At 32.5% G+C, this 21,445-nt stretch overlaps 1 protein-coding gene across 18 annotated transcripts in view; it reads left to right on the plus strand.

Moving 5' to 3' along the window:
• The window catches only part of unc-104 (kinesin family member unc-104), a 121,137-nt gene that overhangs the window by 73,199 nt on the left and 26,493 nt on the right, over positions 1–21,445 (plus strand). For 12 of the 18 annotated variants that reach the window (XM_088268569.1, XM_088268579.1, XM_088268559.1 and 9 more), the window contains 14 exons: positions 573–766; positions 10,889–10,971; positions 11,058–11,136; positions 12,237–12,397; positions 13,378–13,562; positions 13,654–13,765; positions 14,841–14,984; positions 15,417–15,580; positions 16,221–16,360; positions 16,688–16,729; positions 17,817–17,957; positions 18,388–18,588; positions 19,856–20,013; positions 21,142–21,268. In XM_088268569.1, the coding sequence (XP_088124695.1) occupies positions 667–766; positions 10,889–10,971; positions 11,058–11,136; positions 12,237–12,397; positions 13,378–13,562; positions 13,654–13,765; positions 14,841–14,984; positions 15,417–15,580; positions 16,221–16,360; positions 16,688–16,729; positions 17,817–17,957; positions 18,388–18,588; positions 19,856–20,013; positions 21,142–21,268 (1,837 nt within the window). In that variant the 5' untranslated portion in view covers positions 573–666. The remainder of the gene's footprint in view (positions 1–572; positions 767–10,888; positions 10,972–11,057; positions 11,137–12,236; positions 12,398–13,377; positions 13,563–13,653; positions 13,766–14,840; positions 14,985–15,416; positions 15,581–16,220; positions 16,361–16,687; positions 16,730–17,816; positions 17,958–18,387; positions 18,589–19,855; positions 20,014–21,141; positions 21,269–21,445) is intronic. The other 6 variants (XM_088268609.1, XM_088268651.1, XM_088268678.1 and 3 more) reach the window with 1 other exon arrangement.

Genomic DNA, 21,445 nt, shown 5'->3' on the forward strand with positions numbered 1-21,445 from the left:
ACACACTCAAAATGTTGTAACAGATATTGGATTGATTATTATATGCGTATTTGGACACACTCAAAATGTTGCAACAAATATTATATTGATTATTATGCGAGTATTTGGACACACTCAAAATGTTGTTACAGATATTGGATTGATTATTATACGAGTATTTGGACACACTCAAAATGTTGTAACAGATATTGGATTGATTATTATACAGGTATTTGGACACACTGAAGATGTTGTAATAAATATTTATTTACTCGTTTCAAGTAATATGCAGCTTATTTAAATTGAATGGAAAAGGACAAAATTATCACAACAATAAAATATCACTATTTTTTTTCAATACTTTTATACATTTTTATACTATGACGCAATTTCTCATTTACATGTCTTGCCTTCGAACTTTTAAAATAGCAGACGGTTAAATAATTTACAAGATATACGTTTAAACACCCCAAACGCCGAGCTCGGGTATGTCAATTTCTCCAGGGGTGTATGTTTTTAGAGTCGTCAATATATATTATTAACGGATGACACTGACCGCCAAGTATACGTAACCTTCATTTTATTTTTCGCAGGACGCTCCCTCCGCGCCGCAGCGGGTGCTGTCCCCTTCCCGTAGGGCGAGGCGACCGGAAGTAGGTCCCGGAAGCGGAACATCCGGCCCCAACCATGTCGTCCGTAAAGGTGGCCGTCAGGGTGCGCCCTTTCAACTCCAGGGAGATCGGCAAGGAGTCGAAATGCATCATCGAGATGGCCGGCAACACAACAGGTAATTGGAGATTTGTATTTCTTCATTTGTGCAATTCTTATTAGATTGTTTTGTACTGACATTTCTTGGTGGAATTGCATTTGATATGATACAATACAATAACAACTACAGTAAAGTCTCGATTATCCGACCTAAACCGGCCGCGGCAAGGTCGGATAGGCGAAAAGGTCGGATAACACGGAAAATGATAACAACGACATTGAAAATGTGTTCCTTTTGTTTGCACACGGTATTTTTTTTAAAGATGTACATGTAACAAAACTGAATGCAACGAACTAAAACATCAAAATGCACTTACGGCAAAGTAATATGACATGTTTTGCAGTAGGTACATACATAGTAGGTAGGTTAGGAGTCGTAATAATCGGCGGGTATGTATGAGGAGATGCATGAATGTGGAAGAGGCGAAGAATGTTTGCAAAGACAGAGTGGTGTGGCGTTCTATTCTCTCTGCCTACCCCTGCGGGGAAGCGGCGTGATGGTTAGTTAGTTAGTTAGTTTTTACATACTCACATACAATGCAGTGAACTATGAAACTAAACTTGAGCTTTAGCCGGTAGGTCAGATAACTCGGAAGGTCGGATAACCGAAGGTCGGATAACCGAGACTCTACTGTATATCGTTAAATTATTTATTGATTCGGCATTTACTTTGTGGAATGACATGTTAATTTTTTTTTAATTTAAACACTTGTATAATACCACTTGATGAGTTTTATTTCATTACACACGACTAGTTTCGATAACTAACAGATGTTTCCATCTACAGGTGAAAGGTACAGTTTTACTTTTCACCTGTAAATGAAAACATCTGTTCGAAACTTGTCGTGTGTAATGAAATTAAACTCATTAAGCGGTATTATACAAGTATTTTTTTTTAATAATCAACTATATCTATACTATATCGTTTTACCACGTATTTTTTATTTGACCAGTGACTGTGTTTCGTCTTTTCAACATTATTAAACTAGTGGCCACCTAGCAAAAAAGCTTTAAAGTTGTCATTTTGTTGTACATCATATAAATATATTAAAATAAAATTTAGTAACTTAGGCAGAACTTAATATTTCTATTTGTCTACTGTGAATCTGAAATGGTTTTTTTTATTGACATTCGAAATATTGAAAAAAATACATTTAATGACATATATCGTAGTCATACAGGAGAAAGTGAACAAGTGCATTTTTTACAAAAACGTGATCATTGACTATTTGATATCTTACTAGCTTAATATTGCCTTCAAAAAAATCCTAAAGGATTTTAAACTTGGAAGTAAAATATATTGACTTGTTAAAAATGACTAACTGCATTGATGTTTATTTTCTTGCCAAGTGACTTAAATGGCCTCCTGAACATTTTACGTTTTGTTAGTTGGTCACCTTCTCCTGTACGACTACGATATGTACTGTTTCAATGTTCTTTTATTATTTTTTTGTGTTACCTACAATGAGCTTTGAAAGCACCTACATTATCTTTTATTTATAATTTATCTCTTTTAGGACTTGTTATCTTAGCGAAATAGTGGTAGCTCTCAAAATCACAAACAATATTTGTTTACATGCATTGCTTATCTGTTGCCCCAAAGTGCTGTTATCATTATCATTTGATAAGTATGCACACGACGTAATGTACCTTATTTACAAAAAATATTACTTTTATCATGTAACTTACATACTAAATATCGTCAATATGCTCCAAATATTCACTTTTAAAGTTAAAATCAAGTTTATATCTTATACGAGTATTATAATACAAATCTCAGTAATGAGAATGGATCTTTCAATCTTTTCGCGAAAAACTGGGTTTTTTGCTGTCATTATTTTGTCCAAATCTTTGTTAGTTGGAAAATATGATTTATTATTGATTTATTCCCTAAGGAATTGTTATCAATATGTGTTATGGATATCTCCAGAGACAATGCTAAGCATCTATAATTAACACAACAAAAATTGATATATCAACATATCGCTCACTCCTTTCAACAACGTCATAAATCAAAAATCGTCAATTTTCAGTTGTGCATATTTTCGGAATGCCCTGAAAATGTACAATTGTTTTTGCATTTTGAAGAAATGGTTTTGTTTAATTATTATTGTTTTTAAATACACTAATTATTTTTCAAATGGAGAAAAAAACCTTTAAAAGTTTTACGTAAAAAGATCTGTTGCACAATAGAAAGGTCAATATGTAACATGATTGATTTTATTATATTCTTAAACTTTAAAAACGATCTCCTGAAAAATCAAGTTTTTTGTGAAGGAAAGATGGTACGTTTGAATTCTTCAAGTTTTCATTCTACCCATGATTTACAACTGTATTACTAAAATTTCAAATGTTTTAAATATTTCATGTGACAGAATCATTTCACATTTTGTAATACAAAAATCTTGGTACAATATTCTTGGAATACAAAAAAATTCTTGGTCTAACACAAAATCTATGGTGTAGGTTAAATAATAACGATTTCATTAATTGATTCGGTAGTCATTTTGTGGTAAAATCTATCCATTTTTAATTAAAGTTTAACTTAATAAATACCACTATTTCTCAGAAATAGTTGTATTTACTAAGTAGAACTTTAAAAAAAAATAATTATAGCAGAATCTTATGCATATAAAATTACTTTTCAAAATCTAAAAAACGGCTTTTAAAAAATTGAAACTTGTTTTTTAAACAGTTATTTTTACCATAAAATTTTGGGTGAATCGAAAAATTTTCTAACTATTGGTCACTTGAATCCGTTTCTATTATTACATATTTCATAATACATACTTCAGAATAATTCTTTTAAACGTTATGGTACGTTTATCCACTGTGGGTTGTTGAATTATTTTAAACGAATTTCCAAACCATTTTTAACTTTGCGTATTTCTAACATTATTGCGTACCTACCGGAAATTTCGTTTTTTAAAATCAAGTTCCGCAGAATCGAAGTTTAACTGTATTGTATTTTGCCATATAGTAATGACAAAGAAAATAGCATTTTTACCGTTTGTGGGTGTCTAAATTACCTATTCGATAATATGTGTTTTATAATGTAATAATGCGGTGCCCACTCACAGAACGGCTAGAATTTCAATGGAGCAATGACGTCAAACCTCCGAGTATATAGGAAAAACAATGTCGGGGAAGGTTGTTTTATAAATAGGCCAGGGGAGAATATATTTCGGTCTTGTTAATTTCCATTTATATCCTATATAAAGCGTTCATTGGTAATTTTGTATTTAGGATTATAATGTGGAAATTGTTATTGCACTGTAATTTATATTTGAAGCACTAACTTTGTGATTTTCCATTTTATAATTAAAAAACTTTGTTTTAAAATCACTATAAATATTTTATTATAACTTAATTATAATATCTAACGGTTTCGAAGCTAACCACTTCTTTTTCAAGACTGATTAATACTAAAACACTATCTACCTAACAAAATTCAAAATATGGAATCTGGCTGTGGTCCCGTGGTTAGTGTCTCGGACTCTTCTGAAGCTTCTGAATGATCTAGGTTCGATCCCCACTCAGAGATATCTTGAGCCCTATGTTTAAAAACCGAAAGAAGCATTAAATTGATATATCATAACATTCTTTTTTTAATAATTGATCATGCCTAGTGTTCCTCGGTCTTCCTCTGCTCCTATTACCAGCCACATTTGCCCTATATTTGTTTAACTATTTTTTCTACACTCATTCGAATCATATGCCCAAGCCATCTCAACACACCTTCCTTAATTTTATCGATAATGCGTATCGCAGCCTTGCATTCTTTCCTTATTTACCATTTGAATATATATTATACAACGTTTTGCCTCGCACTCCACTAAGAGAACGCATTTTGACTGCATTTAGTCTACTTTTCTCCTTCTTTTGCCAACTAGCAGTGAGTTTCGAGTTTGATCAATATATCTAGAAGTTTCCAGAATTTGAATAGTGTGTTTGTCAGTCATGGGTGGAATTGGTGAATGTTACACGTGTGTAAAGTGATCATTAAACTAGCCTATGACGGTCGTAAGCCTTCTTATAATATTCTTCTTCATCTATGTTGAGATGTCAAAAAAATGTAAACAATAACAGAACATGCTAACATATCGTGGGTGAACTGGCAAAAAACGTTAACTCGAAAATATGCAATTTTGGCTTGATGATTGCATATTATAAAGTTTGCAACGTTCTATAAACTGGCAAAATACACTTATCATATTAATGTGTTTTTAAAATTAAATTCAGCTTTGAGCTTAATGGCGGGTATTTTATTCAGGCTAAAAGCTTTAAATAACAGTGATTATTAACCCCTTGTGTGGTTTGCCCGAACGCAATTCGGGTAGGTATTTTCACAGTGATTTGCCCGAATCCAGTTTGGGCACATCATACACGAAACATTTCATAGTGATTTGCCCGTAATTTTCACTTTACTGGCAATTCGACGTTCAATGCCAATACTCATCCAGATCCCAAACATAATAGTGAAAAAAAGGGTAGCTTTTTTTACCCACTTTTTCCAAGAGGTTGACCACAGAAGTGGTTAAAACAGGAATTTTAGAATTTCATTAATTGATTCGGCAGTCACTTTGTGGTAAAATCTATCCATTTTTAATTAATGTTTTACTAAGTAAATACCACTATTTCTTAAAATCTACTGTGACACGTGTTTCGATGCATTCCGCATCATTTTCAAATACGGAGTTTGAAAATGATGCGGAATGCATCGAAACACGTGTCACAGTAGATTTTAATAAATAATGGTATTTACTAAGTAAAACATTAATTTAAAAAAAAAGGAATATTAGAGTTAACGTTTTTTGCCAGTACACCCACGATATATAATTAGTGTATTGTTAATTACTTCCACTTACGATTTTAGCACCCTAAAAATCTACCGCGAACTTAGTGATAATGGTGCTGTAATGGGTTCGTCACCGTTTCAGTTATTTTCCTCTAGCGATTCACTATTGAGTAAGGCCTATCGAGGCGTAGCATCTAACGAAGCATAGTCCGCGCTACGAGGGGTTGTTCAACCTTTAAAGCGCGTTGGCGAAAACCGAATTCAACTAAGAGGTCATGATGCGTGTATGACATATTACAACTCATCAGTATAAAGCCGAATAAGGCAGTATAATCAGTATAAAGCAGTATAAGGAAGGAATGCAAGGCAAAATTAGCATTATCGATAAAATCAAGTTTGGGCATGGGAATCGAATGAACCGAGAAAGAATAGTAAAACTTGAAAAAAAGGAGAAAATATAACTAATCACTAACACAAATATCTTTCCATAAGTATTTTTCAGTTCATTCATTTTGGATTTTATATATTGCTCACTCCTTTCAACAACCTCATACATAAAAAAAACTTGATTTTTTAGGAGATCGTTTTTTAAGTTTAAAAATATAATAAAATGTACTAAAAATAAATATCAAGCCACTTATTGAACTTTTTAGTGTGCAACAGATCTTTTTAGGTAAAACCTTAATGTTTTTTCTCCATTTGAAAAATATTTAGCATATTTGAAAAAATAATCAAACAATACCTTTGTCAAAATGCAAAAACAACACTTTCAGTCCTGTAGTGGAAAAATATTAAGTTAAAAATATGCCGCTTTTGCTGGGATATAGTACATTTTCTGGGGCATTCTGAAAACATGCACAACTGAAAATTGTCGATTTTTGATATATGACGTTGTTGAAAGGAATGAGCGATATGTCAGGCTGCTTCTTAATTTGGGTATTGGCAATATATTGCAAAGACCTTACTTCAAACATAGTTTTTTTTATTATCTAATTAAGTTACATTTTTTCCAATTTAATACAATTTCTATACATTTCTACTTAATAAATTCTCATAATTTTAGTTGCGCTGAGACTCAAAAAAAAGACCGAGTTCTTGCGCTTGGAGAGGAACTTTTTTTCTTCTTTTTTTTTTAGTTTCATGTTATTCTTTTTTATATAACTGGGGAACATATATTTCTATGCGGTACAGGAAGTTATCATGTTTGTTTTTTTTTTAATCTGTATAATAACGTATTGTTCGTTTACTTGATAAACATATCGGCTCCACGTATTATTTATTAAGTCCTCGTGTATTATAATGATGATTTTTTTTTTAATTGGTTTGGTGTTGCTGTAACCATACTAACCACTGCTCTACGGAGACGGACAAAGGGTGTAAGAAACTAATTAATAACAATGAAATGGTACAAACGATGAAACATTTTTTATTATTTTCACAAGGAAAACACTGCTAACTTACAATATAATAATAAATACTGGGTCGATTTTTGTATGGAGAAGCATAAATTTAGAATGGTTCGGTCCCACGTAACGATCGTAAGGAATTATTTTAACTGTGTAGTGAACTCGCACGCGAATGGCCACCATAAACTTGAATACACTAATGCTATACCCTGGGAATAAATTTTACCTCACGGCACTACAGCTGCCACGATGTCTAGACTTATAGTTTTTTTTTGTAGAAACTTACGCGAATATTAGCGCCATTAATGCGCTTTTAATAAATAAAATAATATCGCTTGAAATGCGATGTACGCGACAGATAAATTAATTTGTGAACATTTGTCGTTAAATACCTATAACTGGTTGCATTCCGATATTGTGTTTTCACACTTTTTATTATATTTTTAGGGATGATTTTCAAGTAATTGATAAATCGCTTGTGGCTGGAACCTTTAAAGATGCTATGCAACGATTCTATAAATAAAAGTATGCTTTTTCATTACACTTAAAGGAGCTTATTTTTAACGCATTGGAATTTTGAGGAAATGGAGCACTTGTTCAGTCAAACAGTTTTTCTATATTTTATGAAAATTAAACACTTGAACATACCACTTTAATGAGTTTTATTTATATACCTACGACTAGTTTCAAAAACATCTGTCGTTTTCGAAACTAGTCGTATATATAAATAAAACTCATTTAAGTGGTATATTCAAGTGTGTAATTTTAATAAAATAATCATGTCATTCCACAAAGTTATTGCCGAATCAATAAATAATATAGTTTTTCTATATGTACTTTGTCCGCCTCCGTAGTGTAATGGTCAGCACGCTCGGCTACCGTTCTGGAGGTCCCGGGTTCGATTCCCAAGGGGGGTAAAAATAAATATAAGTGATTTTTTCACTGTAATATTTATTCAATATTACCATGGACTGGTACCTGAAGCGGAGGGCTGATCACCTTTCCTTCATAAGTAAATTGATCATGATAACACTGCGTTTATAAGACACAGTGCCCTATGCACCATTGGGGTGCGGATAAGGGTTTTATATATATATATATATATATATATATATATATATATATATATGTACTTTAAAATAAACAATTGTTTCTTGCGCATTCAATCGTTATAAGTTGCTCAAGAAAATTGCACTATTTGAAGAGAAATTAATTGCAGACGTTAGAAAATAGTTTTATTAATAAGCGTATTTCAAATAATCACACTACATACCCTGTTATATATTTTTAAAATGTAATATTTATATTCACAATTTGTTGGTGCATTAAAAATTTTATTCAGAAATTCTAGATTTTGCTTAGGAGTTATTTACATCAATATTTTTTATTTATATTGCAATAAAGATTTCTACCATACGCGCCAAGCGCGTATTCCGCACTGGGGAAATCCTAGATTTACGTGCCTGGCGCGTACGCCGCACCCGACACGTTAGACGTAGTATAATAGATGGATGTATAATTTATAGTTTTTATGTATATATAAAAATAAGACCCTTATCCGCACCCAATGGTGCATAGGGCACTGCATCATATAAACGCAGTGTTATCTTGATCGTTTACACATGAAGGAAAGGTGATCAGCCCTCCGCTTCAGGTACCAGTCCAGGGTAATATTGAATAAATATTACAGTGAAAAAAATCACTTGTATTTATTTTACCCCCCTTGGGAATCGAACCCGGGACCTCCAGAACGGTAGCCGAGCGTGCTGACCATTACACTACGGAGGCGGACAATGTATAAATCATTTTATATATGAAAACTTTTAAAATAAATTTAGGTCATTGATAGTACATATTATGTCTAAACGGTTGAATTTAATGCGAATTTAATCACCTTTCTATCATAAGATATATAACTCGAGATTGCCACACGTAATATAGGTCTGATATAATCTTTCCCTAATGTTCCTCCGATATAATACACAATGGCCAAAGCGACATTAGATGCGGATAAGGGATAAAAACAATCAGGGAAGGGAGATGGCAATAAACTGATTGAATCGGTGAAGATCAATGTTTACGATAGTGAAATTAATATAACGTAATGTTATATTTATATTTTCTCCGCCTCCGCAGTGTAATGGTCAGCATGCTCGGCTACAACTTTGGAGGTCCCCGGTTCGAATCCCACGGGGGGTTCAAAAAATATGAGTGTTTTTTTCACTCTAATATTTATTCAATATTACCCTGGAATGGTACCCGAAACAGACGGCTGACCACCTTTCCTTCATGTATTAACGATCAAGTTGACACTGAGTTTATATGGTGCAGTGCTCTATGCACCATTGGGGTGCGGATGAGGGTTTAAAGATGAAGAATGTTGTATAGGTTTCGATTTAAAAATGCGTTTTTTACGAAATCTTATTTTCTTTAAAAAATATCTTATTTTTTCAACCACATATGTAGATTTAACGCTTCTCACACGATTAACGTTTAATTATATTAATATTATGATTTTTTTATATTCAACATAAATAAGGAAGAATGTGGTTGTCAATCATGGGTAAAAATGGCGAATTCTACACAGTGTATAAAGTGATTTCTTAAATCACCGTATGACTAGTCGTAAGCCTTCCATATTCTTCTTCATCTATGTTGAGATGTCAAAATGTATCATCAAAATATATTGAACTTTCTTTCTTTAAAACCATCATAATTTTATTGTGTTTTTTTTATTTCTCGAACTCTGATTATTAAAATAAGTTTCATTTTGTGGCTGACGCAAATTTCGTCTTCATTTGTTTTTATGCAAAAAAAAACCTTTCTAGTTATAATACTTTATATGTTATTTCGGTTATATATCGTTGATTCCACTATCTATTTGTTGGGCCATATAAAGTACTATATATTCGAAAATGAACGTAAAAAAGTTTATTCCTAAGTAAAGATCCATGTACGGGCATAGAAAAGTGTTTCACGCTCCCGGCAGTTTTATGGGAGGTGTTCGGGCACCCGCGGTTTACGATGTATTGCAGCCACGTTTATGCCGCCGCTGTCTGCACTGCTGGGACCAGAATTCTAGACGCTCCCGTTAAAGGAATGGCTGCCTTGCTCGCATTTGCAAAATTACGACACGTTTCCCGACGTCGGCTTCCAATTGGAACATAGCGCGCGCTTTTTCGAATTAATTCCACGAGCGAGTACCTACCTATCCGTAAAAAAAAATCACGGGAAATTTGGTCTCATAAAACGGCAACACAGATAATGGATGTCGGAATGTTGGGATGAAAAATTGACAAAATAAATAAGTGATTACTCAGAAATATCTCACAAACGTATAAGCTGTGCAAAATTGAGATACAATGTTTTATCGTTGTATTGATTATTGCAATTTTTCGTATTTATGCCGATACTTCATGGCACATTTCAAAAAACATGTAAAAATAAACAAAAACAACGTTTTTTAGTACTTTATTTCGATACTATTTTTGTATCCGGTCTCTACAAATACCTTGTCTTCTTTAGGGATGGACAGATACTAAACATACTCATCTAAGTATGTATGTTTTTCTCTGTTTTAAGTTTAGCATCTATCCATCCCTGTTTAGCATGAAATACTTGATTATGCCAAGTTTTTCTCGGTCTTCCTCTGCTCCTATTTCTAACCATATTCGCCTCATAAATTTGCATTTTTTCTACATTTTTAAATTCTAGCTTTCAATGAGTAAGCAATTGTCAATATAGTAATGTATTCCGATTTCAAACGTACCATTAATTAATTTTACACAGATATTTTTAAATCTTTTTGAAATTAAAACAATTTTCATTTTTTAGCCGATTACCAATGTTTGAGATTAAATTTGATATATTCGGCAACAGTGCATTATTTAATAATGGCTTGATCAATATTTTAAAATATCTTTTCCTTTTGTTACAGCTATCGTCAATCCGAAAGCTCCGCCTGGTAGCAAAGATTCAGTCAAAAGCTTCAATTTTGACTTCTCATATTGGTCTCACAATGTAAGTTCACTGCATTTATTTGAATTAATTAACATATTTAAATGTTTTTCAAATAAATATTTAAAAAAAATCGTTTTTGATCTCAGCCTGGTGATGCCGACTTCTCCTCACAAATCATGGTGTACAAAGACATTGGAGAAGAAATGCTTCAACACTCTTTTGATGGTAAAAACTACTGGATTTTATTTGCTTGACTTGAATATAAAATTGACCGTTGGAGTGCTGAGAATCGATATCGCTCACTCCTTTCAAGAACGTCATAAATGAAAAATTGTCAATTTTCAGCTGTGCATGTTTTCGAAATGCCCAGAAAATGTACTTTATCCCAGCAAAAGAGGCATATTATTAACTTAATATTTACCCGCTACAATGCAGAAAATGTTATTTTTGCATTTTGAAGAAAAGGTATTGTTTAATTATTTTTTAAATATAATAAATATTTTTCAAATGGAGAAAAAACTTTCAGGTTTTACCTAAAAAGATCTGTTGCTCAGTAAAAAGTTCAATAAGTGGCTTGATATTTATTTTTAATATATTGTGTTATATTTTTAAACATTAAAAACATTCTCTTGAAAAATCAAGTTTTTTGATTTATGACATTCTTGAAAGGAGTGAGCGATATATCAACTAAACTTTGCCAAAAGCTCGGCCTGTCGATATATAGACGATGACGCTAGTGTATTTTGGCCGTCGAGCTGTGAGATTGTGTCGTAGCGTACACGTTTCTTAAGTTCAATTAATATTCACAAATAAACAAATTCAACTCATTTTCAGTATAATCGAAACACATTTTTTGTAAAATTCTTACAATGTTAGCTTCGTCTAACAGTGATGTTGAAAGCGATTGTCAAACATTGCATTAAAACATTTGTTTTACTCAGAGTAGTGTTAATAATGAGGAAATTAGAATTTTCACAATTCGAAGGATGCACATCGATAGTGAAAACTCTGAAGACGAACCAATTTCACACCACTTTAATACATTCTTTCGAAGGAAAATTTGCGTTTTTTTTTTTAACTCGCACTTTTTTAAAATGTTTATAAGTACATCTATCACAAAATGCTGTTTTATTTGAGTAGTTCGATATGTTCTCTACCAATACCAAAAAGAAATACTAAAATCGATCAATATTTGAGAAAAATATTGTTGATACAGCAAATAATTTATTTTTTTATATACATATAAGAAATTAATCTCAGCACTAAAATGGTTAATATTCTGTAGTTTTGCAACGCTTATTGTATGTCATTTGTTTATTTTCTAGGATACAATATATGCATATTTGCATATGGCCAGACCGGGGCCGGTAAATCGTACACCATGATGGGGAAACAGGAGGATGAGCAAGAGGGAATCATCCCGCAGATTTGCAAAGATCTCTTTCGCCGCATCAAGCAAACCACTTGCGATGACTTGAAATACTCCGTAAGACATACACAGTATTGCCTCTAATCTTAGCATAAGTGATAAACGATTGAATCATAAAAACTTACTAAGTACAGACTTTTACATAATATAATTATTCAAAGCTAATCGTGCACAAATTTAGTTGTGTATTGTGTATTTTTAACTCCATTTGGAGTAAAACTTTTTAGGTTCTAAAAACAGTTGAATTTATGCATTTCTCCCTTTGCATTCGTTGAGAATTTTATTATTTCAGGATTAGAACATTGTTGTGTGGAACTTAATTGATGAAAATCTCTCGAAATTAAATTAAGTATTTCTTTTATTCATCAATTTCCATTGATTCATACTTTTATGAAAGAAACTATAGGCTTATGATACAAATAATTTGGACTGAAAACATTCTAAATAATGAGAGAATGGTGTCGATGGTAGCGCCTGATCTGGTAGTAAACTGACCTTTATCGGTGTTCAATTGTAACTTGACCTTTTCATCCAAAAATGTTATCAACGGTTAAGTTTTATCCGAGTTGAATTTTATATTGAAATCACCACTCATATTCATTGGCGTTTTGTCTAGTTCTTTTCCCAACAATCCTGCACTTTGAATAGTGAAAATCGTTAGCTAATTAATTGTATAGTTTATGCAAGCGTCTACTGGTTCCCTATGCTTTGTATTGACACAGTACACGCAGCGCATCCACATAGACTGTATGTGACATATATGACAGAGAGAGCAGAAGCGATTCATTCACTCTTTCTTTTCAACTGCTGGTTGAATTCGGAGAAGAGGAAGATTTTCTTGTCTTCATCTGATCCGGGCCAATTTGCCTTTCCGTGCCTTAAAAAGTTTCACTTCAAAATATAAACCGGGATAAACTAACAAATACCATCACAATCAATTAACCGAAAAAGCAACAATTATCCAATAGGCACATTTTTATTACCATATACATACATATTTTAGATATCGAGTGTCTTATTTTGCAAAATTTTTTAAGGTGGAGGTCTCCTACATGGAAATTTATTGTGAGCGTGTGAGGGATTTACTCAATCCTAAAAACAAGGGAAACCTACGTGTCCGTGAACATCCTTTGCTAGGACCTTACGTGGAGGATCTTTCTAAATTAGCTGTCACCAGCTATCAGGATATCCATGACCTAATTGATGAAGGAAACAAAGCCAGGTAATTTGATTTCTATTGACAATTATTACATTATTCATATTTTGATTACTCTTTTGTACGTACTTGAGATGAATCTTTTTGCCTCATTTAGGACTGTGGCAGCTACCAATATGAATGAGACGTCCAGCAGATCGCATGCAGTTTTTACCATATTCTTCACTCAGCAGAGACATGACCTGACTACCGACCTCCTTTCAGAGAAGGTATCTGTAATTCAATATTAATATTGATATACAAATGTTTATCCTTATCTTTATTAATGTGGAAATACGGCGGAAGACGCAGCAAACTGTGGTCATAACTGTTGTCGAGAAAAGATGATTTAGTTGGCCAGGCCATGTACTTTGCAGGCCTCCCGAGAGCCGCCATCAAACTTGCCTCTTTTACAAGGCATCAGATTCCCTCAGCCTTGAACATCCACTTCTGACAATACATCGGCAGTTTTAGTCTGAATTTTGAGACGCGGATCTGACTTGGGAAAATACAAAAGAGCTGGGAGTAGACAGTACAGCCTAGAGGCAATTTGAGAAGTCCATATGCTCCACGTAAGAAGCGGATATGGATGAATAAATATTGTTCTTGTCCCTAGCTGTATCCAGGTGGTGCATATGGCACTGCACCAGATTGAGGCATAAGATAAGATATAATGCTGATGATAGCTACTGCAATAGCAGCTGAAACATCGGCCATAAGTATCGACACACAATGACATATCATTTAAACAAAGTGTTCACACATTGACCACACAATGTTAATAATAATAAAACCCTTATCTGCACCCCAATGGTGCATAGGGCACTGCGTCATATCGACGCAGTGTTATCTTGATCGTTTACATATGAAGGAAAGATGATCAGCCCTCCGCTTCAGGTACCAGTCCAGGGTAATATTGAATAAATATTACAGTGAAAAAAATCTTCTCCAAGATTAGATAAATAAACTACACAGCTGTGGCGGAAATGTGACCATTAATATACAATTAAGTAACATGGGTGTCTACTTTGTAACCATGTCAGCCGTCACTGCTACTTTTATAGAAATGCTATATAGTGTATGAGGTTTTCCGGGTTCAATTATTTTGTTTTTGAAAATTTTTCTTATAATAATATATAATAATTATAATATAGATAGAACACACTCTACAAATAATCACAGAAATTAAAAATAATTTATTATATTTTTATTTTTTAACGCATGATTCCACATGTTGTAAGCTGGTACATTTGCAGAAAAAATTGTATGTAATGTATTATTTTTATGCATCAAATAATATTTTAGGTATCCAAAATATCGCTGGTAGATCTGGCGGGATCTGAGCGAGCCGATTCTACTGGCGCTAAGGGCACTAGACTCAAGGAGGGTGCCAACATCAACAAGTCTCTCACTACTCTGGGAAAGGTTATCTCAGCCCTTGCTGAAATTGTAAGTAAAAAATAATATATGTAGGTTAAATTAATTTTTACTTATCTCTTGTGTTATACTCTGCCTAAGACAGGCATATTAATTTCATGAATACTTTTTTTAAATATAAATATGAAGTGTTTCATAATATTTGTATATTATAATAATCTTGTAGCTATTATTTTTCTTTACTTTCATTAACATCATTTTGATTTTTCCAATCTTCCTCGGGATATATAGTCGGTAAGTGACCAAAGTCTAGCTTCTCTCGTTATTGCACTTTTTGTATTTTTGATTCTGGTCAAATGATTTTTTTTTAAAGTTTTTTTGTCATTCTACACAGTTAAAGTAATTTTTTGTGTTGATTTTTTTATTGTGTTTTTGCCTTCTCTTATGCTTTTCCTTTTATTTTTCTTTATTATCTCTTGATGAGACATTGTTTTCACATTAAAGGCATCCAAAAGCAAGAAGTCTAAGAAAGCGGACTTCATTCCGTATCGAGATTCTGTCCTTACATGGCTTCTGAGAGAAAATCTAGGGGGGAATTCTAAGACAGCTATGATTGCTGCAATTTCTCCAGCCGATATCAACTATGATGAGACCCTTAGCACCCTCAGGTAAAAAAAAATCTACTAGGTAGATACTGTACTGATTATTACCATGTCTGTATAAGATTTTATTTCTTTTATTTGATAATGGTGAACACTTTCAAACTATAATAAGAATGTAAATGTTTGTTTGTTCAAAACCTTATATCTTTTAAAGTCATTCATCAATTGCTTTGAAATTTTAACGCAACATTGCATTCAAACGAGCCATATGTTTTTATTTAAAAACCGCCCAACAACATGTGTTAATAGATTCTTTTACAGAGACGACTGATACAAATTATCTAATTCTCTTTAAAAAAATATGTATTTACAATAAATAGATATTTATTATTATCAATTTTAATATATAACATACAATTGAGTATATTTATTTTTGTACCTAATTTTAGGTAAAATGCAGACAGTTTCAGTGTCTATCTTAAGAGATACTAAATAATATAGATGAAAATTAATGTAAATTCATAAATAATTATCATACCAAAATTCTCTGCGGACACCGAATAGTAGTAGGGGGAAGCAGAGACATATACAGCTTTAATTAGTCCTAGTAATAATATGCAATACAATTGGAGACTATGAGCACCAAAAAAACAGAAGCATCTGGGAGTGCCCAGTGCCAGATTTCTAAAAGCTTTGTTTTTTATAGATATGCGGATAGAGCCAAACAGATTGTTTGCAAGGCTATTGTCAACGAGGATGCCAATGCCAAACTCATCCGGGAGCTCAAGGAAGAGATTCAAAAACTGCGGGAGTTGCTCAAAGCCGAAGGAATCGATGTCCAAGAAGGTTTGTTTAATTATTTTGTATAAGCCTAATCAAATGTAGTTATTTAGCTGTTTTATCGAAGGATCCATCACCGCATTCATTTTATCACATTTTAATGCTTAGGAATAATAACTTCATATGTTTGACGTTTGACATGAGATGTGCTGTTGTTTTTTTATCGATTCTCGAGGTATGCAATTCGGTATTCCATAAATTTCAGCGTGAGTGGGTAAATAAATACAAGCAACCTATATTAATGTGTAAAACCAATTTTATAGTGAACTGTCTATCCAGGATCAAATTTGAAATGATTTGTTTTTGTAACAGAAGTTGTTTATTATCCTCTAGGGCCCGACGGCAAAGTGTTGTATGAAAAGAGGGAAGATAATAGTAAGTAGTATACGGATAACAGATTCATAGAGTTGCTGCCATTTTTATTTTGCGGACATGTTACTTTTTATTTTCAAAGTGTATTTTTCTGCTTTGTTTTATTTGGTTTATGTTTTCTTACTTACAAGAATACATTGAATTCAGCATCTCAGTTATTTTATGTTAAATTCTCTCGAAAGAGAATTCAGTTATTTTTAATTGCTCCCATGAGTCAATTTTATTCAAATTTTTATTTAGATGGTGCTACCTTCACAATGCAATAGAATTATGAAATTGAAATTGTGATTCTTCATAAAAAATGTATTCTTGAATAACACCTTATTATTTACACTTTTTAGTTCTGTGTCCTTGATGTGTCGGTAATATCACCATCACTAGTCAGTTTATTTTATTTTCTTATACTCAATGGCGGCCACTTTGTTTTGAAGTATTTTGTTGAAAAAAAAACGTTAAAGCTGAGTTGATCATGAGCAACATCAAAATCGAAATAATTCATCCTTAAAAAATTCGCAACATTTGTAACGTACTATTTTATTATGAAAATGAACATCAAATCAGCTTTCGAAGTGCATGAATTTACATTATAATTAATATCTTTATTCCAGTCTGCATGGTAAGTCGTATTTGGCGCACACCATCCAAATATCGCTGAAAGGCTTGCAATTGGACTTATCTATAAACAGCACCTTCAAGCTGTTATATTTGTCAAAAAGTATATATGTGAATGAAAGGCCTTTCAACATGCAGCTTTTTACGCTTGGTGTCTATATAACTATACTATTATTCTATATTTGTTTATCTTATTTTATATCATCTTATCTCACTCTTCAGATTCATAACATGTGCTTTTTTTAAATATGGACATACATACATAATATTTTTCACCACTAGTATTTGTCATTGTTCTTGGTACAGTAACACTATCCTTTTTGTTGTGATAAATGTGTTTGTCCAAGTTCAAACCCTGGATATCCTTACACCTAGATTGCCTTAATATTGAGTAATTGTCTCCTTGTCTTATCCACCCTTTTGATCGTTTTTTAATGTAATGTTAAAGTGCATTTTTGTAATTGTCTGTTGATTTTAGGGGATGAAGAGAACAACCCGGGACATCGGGAGCGCTGCATCAGTGAGTCGGAGAATGGAACTCCTAAACTCAGCCGTGCCGCTACTACCATTGCCGAGGAAGCCGTGGATCAGCTTCAAGCTTCCGAGAAACTTATTGCGGGTTAGTTTTCACTTTTGTAACTCGGAAAATCTAGCATACTCAAGAAGTATTTTTCTTCTTATTACTATTTGAATACTATCCAGTTCTTTTCACATATTAACACCAAACTCGATAATGTTTTCACTACAGTAATTTTTAATTTACTCGAATCCAAATTTTAATACATTTCAAAAGCTAACCTAATATGTATTGGCTTAATGCAAATAGGCATTCCGAGGCAATAAAATGTCCTCAACTTAACGCTCTTCAATTTTTGGCTTAGCTGAATGTCTGAGTGATCTGGTGTAAATGCTACCTAACACTCGTATTACATCAACATTTTCATCACTTTTTTGCATTTTAAAACAAAACATGTAATTATTTATGTCGCCATTCCACTATTAAATTTATTTGAGAAAATAACTAATTTTTTTGTGTTTTCTTACTTTAGAATTGAATGAGACTTGGGAAGAGAAACTGAAACGAACAGAGAACATCCGCATACAGCGTGAAGCAGTTTTTGCTGAGATGGGTGTTGCTGTCAAGGAAGGAGTTACCGTCGGAGTATTCTCACCCAAAAAGACACCTCACCTCGTCAATCTGAATGAGGATCCAAATCTTTCTGAGTGTCTGATCTATTACATCAAAGATGGTTATTTAATTCCTTTATTTTTTAAATTAAAATATTGATGTTGAAAGCAAAAAATTACTTTTTTTAATTATGTTCAATTCGTACAAAAAAGTAATATTTATAACAAAATAATAATAGTCCATCAACCTTTTACAATAACATTACTTAAAAGTTAATGTTACTTGAGAGAAATTAGAAGCCAAAAAGTATAAATTTTTTATGGTTTAAACCTTCAACCTGTATCCAATTAATAGCCAAATTTTAAAAGGTTGAATATTTACGAAACATTTTAAAACAAGGTTTATTTAACACATTTTTTACAGCGTGCATATATTTGTGCATTTTAGAAATATTATGTTGCTACAGTATGCACATTTTTGTGCATTTCTCAACCCCGACCCTAATTATACTCAGACAGTCTGCCACCCGACCCTCAGTATACTAATAACAAGTACCCGCAAACCCAATTTCGATCTGTATAATGTTTTTTAGCGTCTCTCCGCTCTACCAAAAGTAATAAAATAGTACAATTATAAGCGTCTGCCGCTCTCTCACCAACAGTATGTAAAAGACGCTTTTCAGCATTTCCGGCAAATGATGTGTTAATATAGAGAAATAATAAATACAAGAAATATTATGTTCAGTTGGAAATAAATTCAAAATGCACACAAAAGAATGGCTCCTAAAAATTGGAAGATCCCAGCTGGAGCAGCAAATAAAAGTTTGTGTGTGATTAATCTATGTGTCAGTGTTTTATAATTATATAATCCTATTTTCTAATCCTATTTTCTAATTTTATAATATTACTCCTTTAGATTTTACTTTTCTTTTAGTTCAACTCTCTATTTGCTTTCTTTTTATAATTATTATTTCATATTATTTCAGTCTTACCACCTTTATATTATCATTAAAATATATATAAAGCTGTATTATAAAAAGAATAAGCATACCCTGCCTACCTCAGAACAGGTATCTCCAAATACCTAGTGAGGATAGACAGTGTCCAATAAAAAAAAAAATAATAAATATATGTTTATATATAAATATGTATAACTTAAGTACAAAATTATATTAAATAATAAACGCTGTTCTGCAGCACTGAACCAGAAAAAAATAAATAAATAAATAAATCTCATTTGTATTCATAATATAGTAAAAAAAAAAAGCTTTTTTGCTTTCGAGTATCAAAATTCTTTACAGTTTATAAAAACTGTATTTTTGCACTATAAAAAATACACTTTTAAAATGTATTTCAAAGATTTTATACATTCATTTGTTTTTTTTCCAGGCATAACTCGTTTAGGAACCTCTGAGGCTAATATGCCGCAAGATATCCAACTATGCGGCTCCCACATCCTCAAGGAGCACTGCATCTTTGAGAACACTGATGGTGTAATCTGCCTTGTCCCACACCATTCTGCGCTTATCTATGTGAACGGTCGTGAGGTGAGTACTTTCAAGTGACTCTCCATTAGATCCCTAAAAAATGACTTAAACTTAGAATACTAAACTATCGTAAATTTTGCGACAGAAAAATGATGATCTCAGGTCCTGCTTCACTGTGTCTTCCTAATGTACCTTTATTTGTGCATTATGTGATCCCTCAAACCAGATTTTAGAAATGAGATTTCCTACCGGGCCGTAAATTTTAATGTTTTACTTTTTCAAGATAGAAACAGAATCATTGCATGTAAAGCATAATGGCTTCATTTTAATTTCCACAAAAAAATAGTTTATAGTCCATCTGTCTTAAAAATTTCTCAGTTCTTCTGTTACTCTTCTTTTCTTTAGTCCAACGTCTTTACTACTTGACGCCATTATGGGTCTTGAAATTGTCACGATAGTGAAATACTCCCATATATGGGATATGATACGAACTACGCATGATGGAATGTTCTTTTGGTGGTTTTGTGTACACTAAAGGAAAAAAATGTGTGATTTGCTCCGCGGGCCGCAAGTAGACACCCGGCGGGCCGCATGCGGCCCGCGGGCCGCGGGTTGGCCACCCTTGCCTTAAACCCAAAGATTTTTTATATATTTTTTTAAATATTTATTTCCTAACTATATACACATATAAATACATATACTGTATACATTCATTACAAAAATTATAAACATAACTAACATATTTTTTGCAGAAACCCATCAAGCCACCTTGTGTGTCTTGTCGGTGTAGTTTTTTTTACATACATTTTTTATTGGTTTTAACTATTTTAAATTTTATTTTACTTAATATACACACAAAAAAAGTTACCATTTCTTGACTTTAAAGTTAGAATGGACATCATTTTTCTTTAATAAATATTTTTTTATCTATCATTATCATTTTCATATAATAATCCACATCTGTGTAAGCGCTCTTGAGGAAGTATTTTACGAAAATGGCGCTTTATAAATAATCTAAAATTATTATTTATACTATTATTACTTCTAAAATAAAATCATCTTTTTGATTATCTTTTTTATTCCCATTTTATTTCTATGTCATATTTTTTACAAAAGTTTAGTAACAACGTCACTCGTAGGATAGTAATCTCAGGTTAAACATAATTAACATCTTGTCTTTTGTTCTAGATAAATGAGCCAATCATTCTGAAAACTGGTTCTCGAGTTATCCTCGGGAAGAATCACGTGTTCAGATTCACTCACCCGGAACAAGCGAGGGAACGCAAGGAGAAACTTAACCCAATGGATACATCAAGTAAATTTTATATTTTTATGTCTATTCTTAGTACATATTTTAATATTGTAGTGACTATCAGGTCAAAATGCATGGAAGTGAACCATGGAGTTGGCAAAAGAAGGATGTAAGTCGACTGAATGTAGTCGTAATGCGATCACTCAGATAAATGCGTGGCAAAATGGTGTATGATAGATA

The sequence above is a fragment of the Brachycentrus maculatus genome, unplaced genomic scaffold (assembly GCF_059751285.1).
Source record: "Brachycentrus maculatus isolate JH-2025_06_01 unplaced genomic scaffold, ASM5975128v1 h1tg000024l, whole genome shotgun sequence".
NCBI lineage: Eukaryota > Metazoa > Arthropoda > Insecta > Trichoptera > Brachycentridae > Brachycentrus > Brachycentrus maculatus.